The following is a 3661-nucleotide window of genomic DNA, read 5'->3' as shown; positions in this document are numbered from 1 at the left end:
AGGGGTGGACTTCTTCATTCAACGGGAGCCGGCAGCTTGTTAAACCACACGCGTGGTTTTGTTTTCGTTGAGGTCGGAGGATTAAAGTGACCACGACGTCCCTCCTCTGTGTCCATAATGGAGACAGGATGTCCAGCCCTTAAACGTGACTCACCAGGGTCTTTGTTTGCTATCAAATGAAATCTGCCTTTAATCACTGTAACTTTTGATCTTTGGTTGAAGTTTCTTCACGTTTCATCCTCCAGGTTTTTGCAGAACTTCTTCAAACTGTGACGGGAGTGCTTGTGACATGTCACTTCCTGGGAGCGGGGGGGGGGGGGGGGGGGGGGGGGGGGGGGGGTTTGTTTCCAAAACCCGGTGGAGGGGGCAGACAGGAGAGGAGGCTGAAGTGGGTGCTTGAGGAAGCTCTGTCACTCTGCACACACACACACTCACACACACACACACACAGACCGCTGTGTTAATCTGACCTGAGCGCTGAGGTCAGGTCTGCACTGAACTCCAGAGGAGCCGGACCGGATGCAGGAGCGGAGTCGACGACATCTGCCGTCTTACCACCTCCTCTCTCTGATTCACGCCGGCTCCAGGGGCAGATCCACTGCAGACATGAGCCACCAGGCCTGAGTCAGTCGCCTCAGACGGAGCGCCGCTGCGGTCAAACCGTTCACACAGGAAGTTCATGATAACAGATGCAAATAAAACACAGTTGAAAGCGTGATTAAACTCTTTTATCGTTTTCGTTCTGTGTTTCACTTCCTTGTGGTTTCAGCCGACCAAGATTATAGATAACTTCTTTCTTCTTTTTTTTTACACGTAACATGGAAACATGTTTACGTGTTTTTTGAGGCTTCTACAAAAGCTGAACACAAACATATAGAAGGTTTTAATAAATGAACTCACTGCCATGAAATACTGGAAAAATTACATGTTTATAGAAATGCAGCCAGTATAATAATAATAAACCTCCACACAAGCCAAGACTGACACTCATTCTAACTGTATCCTGTGTTTTTAATTAAGCTTGTTAAGGTAATTATACCATACCATAGTTGATTATAAAGCGCTTTCACACAAGTTTTGGACTCATTTAATTAGTGGAGTGTGTTTATTTCTATAAACTTTGACACCATGTAAATACAAGCAGAGCGAAATATACAGACAAAAAAATAATAAACATTTTAGACAAAACAATTTATTTGTTTTGTCAGCATTAAAAAGAAATAGGAAGAAATTGGCTTTGTCAAAATGAAATTTTTTCTAAAAGATTCACAGATTTACTAAACGTGTCAACTCCTTTGTGTTAAGAAAATACCAAAAGTTTTCTCAGATTGGAAAATGATTATAACTGGTATAAAACAAATGAAAAGAAATAACATATATATATATGATGATTCCTGAATGCTCTGAATGGAAAATGGAAAAGTGCTTTATAAGGGAGTATTTCAGTGGTTTGACATCAACGGCCCAAAATAGCAGTTTATGAGTTGAGACACGTTTCAGTCTGAGTATCTCCTTTCATTTCAAAGAAAACCCTGAAGGTATTACACAGCACCGACTTGGCACTGCTGACTAGTTAAAAAAGGGAGTGAATTACCTGGCTGTCATGGTAACAGGCTGGTTTCAAAAGGAGGACTCGAAAACCCCCGCACAGGTTTCAAAGGTTCCTTTTACGCACGCCTCCGCCTGCACATCTGGTAATTACCCGGACTGAATCACTTAGAGCAGAGTGGGTAAATATTTGCAGCAATCACAGCAGCGGGATGTGGATTACTAATTAACATGTGGGCTGTGTAATTAGGTCCACGTTAGGACTTCCTCTGCCCTCTCCCCCAGCGCCTCGGCTTCCGCCCACACGCAGCCTTGAATTACTCCACTGGCAACTGTTGATGCATTCCCAAACCCTCTGACGTCAGGAGGGGAAGGGCTGAGGCAGGCCGGAACCCACTATAAAGGTCGCCTGCCACCGTCATTCATTCACAAGGACTCTCTGGATTACAACGCCACGGAGGAGAAGCTCCCCTCCCCCGGGCTCCTCGGACGACGCAGTGGGAAAAGAAAAGAAAAAACCCAGCGAAGGAGTTTCACACACATAACAATGAAAATGTCAGCGGCAGAGATCTGCCAGGTTCTCAAAGAAGGAGAGCTGGAGAAGAGGAGCGACAACCTGCTCCAGTTCTGGAAGAGGAAGACGTGCGTCCTGACCACGGACAGCCTGAACATTTACGCCGACACGCAGAAGCGCACAAAGGGCAAGGAGCTGAAGCTGCAGTCCATCAAGAAGGTGGACTGCGTGGAGCGCACCGGCAAGTTCGTCTACTTCACCATCGTGACCACGGACAATAAGGAGATCGATTTCCGGTGCCCCGGCGAGGAGAACTGCTGGAACGCGGTGATCACAATGGCCCTGATCGATTACCAGAACAGAAAGGCCATCCAGGACTTTAAAACGCGGCAGGACAACGAGAGCGCGTCGCCCGGACAGCAGGAGAGGCGCATGGCCCGTGCGCCTTGAGCGCATGGCTCGTGCGCGCTGCCGGGACTCCAACACTCCTGATATGGTGAGTGAAGCTTGGCTCAGCTCACATGTGGACACGAATGTCACTTTTATTTTATGTTATTTTATTTATTTTTTTATTTTAAAGCGTGTTTCTTCAGTAAGAAACTAATTATCTCTCCTTCTTCCAGTGTCGTTATGGACCACACTGAAATAAAAGGCGGACCAAAAGGAAGACGAGGTCATCCGGTCCAGAGATGAAGGCTTGTTCGGGACTGAGCTCTCTGCGGGGTGGGGGACACCTGATCCAAAACCCACAGACAGAGACGCTCAGAAGCTCCACGCAGGACTGGACTGGCACAACTATTTCACTCCTCCGGGGGGAATCACTCCTAAAACCTTGATGTTAATTTATTTGTTTCCATTCTGTGGCTTGTATTGTTTAAATTATTTCCTTTTTTCCCCCAAAATGTGTGTTATAAGTGTGTATTTATTTGAATAAATTTCCGTGTGTTTTTGACATAACGTGAAGCTTCTCCAGCTGCTTTTCTTTCTTTCTATCACTCCGGTTTGAGTCCTTCCCCACAGTGTCTCATTACAACATCATGGGAGTCAGTAACAGTATATTTGACACTTGGGCACACTTTTCAGCAGCAGCATTTCTGAGTAAATACCAGACGTGCAGCCGTAAAAAGGGAGTGGAGGACAGGAAAGTCCCTTTCCTCTCTGCTGTCAGGTGGAATGTGGCTCTTTATTGGCAGAGGAAGTGTTTCAGGCTGAAGTCATCTCTGATAAGCAGAGCAGAGTCACTCTGCACCGGACACTTGAAAGACTCGGTGACGTGTTTGAACCCAACCTGAGGTGTGGCAGGAATCAACTCCGCCTCAAACTGACACTTTGGTTGAGGTTCTGATGATCATGTGTGACTCAGAAGCGGAAATGTGGCTTTAGTGGATATTATAGGCGTGTGAGTGTGACTTTTTCATCCACACCAACCTTATCAGGCGCCTTCGTTTGAAACCTTCACCGCTATCATGAAAAATGACAAAAATCAATAAATAGATAAAGCACGGAGCTGGATACACACCTATTTAATTACTGCAGTAAACCTAATGCCAAAGGCTGTAAAAAAAAAACCTCACAGGACCCATAAAGCTCGTGAAGAGC

At 45.9% G+C, this 3661-nt stretch overlaps 1 protein-coding gene across 1 annotated transcript; it reads left to right on the top strand.

The window, feature by feature from the left end:
- Positions 1-1723: 1723 nt before the first annotated feature.
- phlda2 (pleckstrin homology-like domain, family A, member 2) lies at positions 1724-3017 on the top strand. The gene is made up of 2 exons (XM_080475477.1): positions 1724-2558; positions 2686-3017. Exon 1 carries the CDS (start codon positions 2096-2098, stop codon positions 2510-2512), a length of 417 nt encoding a protein of 138 aa, XP_080331603.1. The 5' UTR covers positions 1724-2095; the 3' UTR covers positions 2513-2558; positions 2686-3017.
- The last annotated feature ends 644 nt before the right edge of the window (positions 3018-3661 follow it).

Source organism: Lipophrys pholis, assembly GCF_963383615.2.
Source record: "Lipophrys pholis genome assembly, chromosome: 11".
Classification (NCBI taxonomy): Eukaryota; Metazoa; Chordata; class Actinopteri; order Blenniiformes; family Blenniidae; genus Lipophrys; species Lipophrys pholis.
This window is presented reverse-complemented; position numbering and strand designations above follow the sequence as displayed.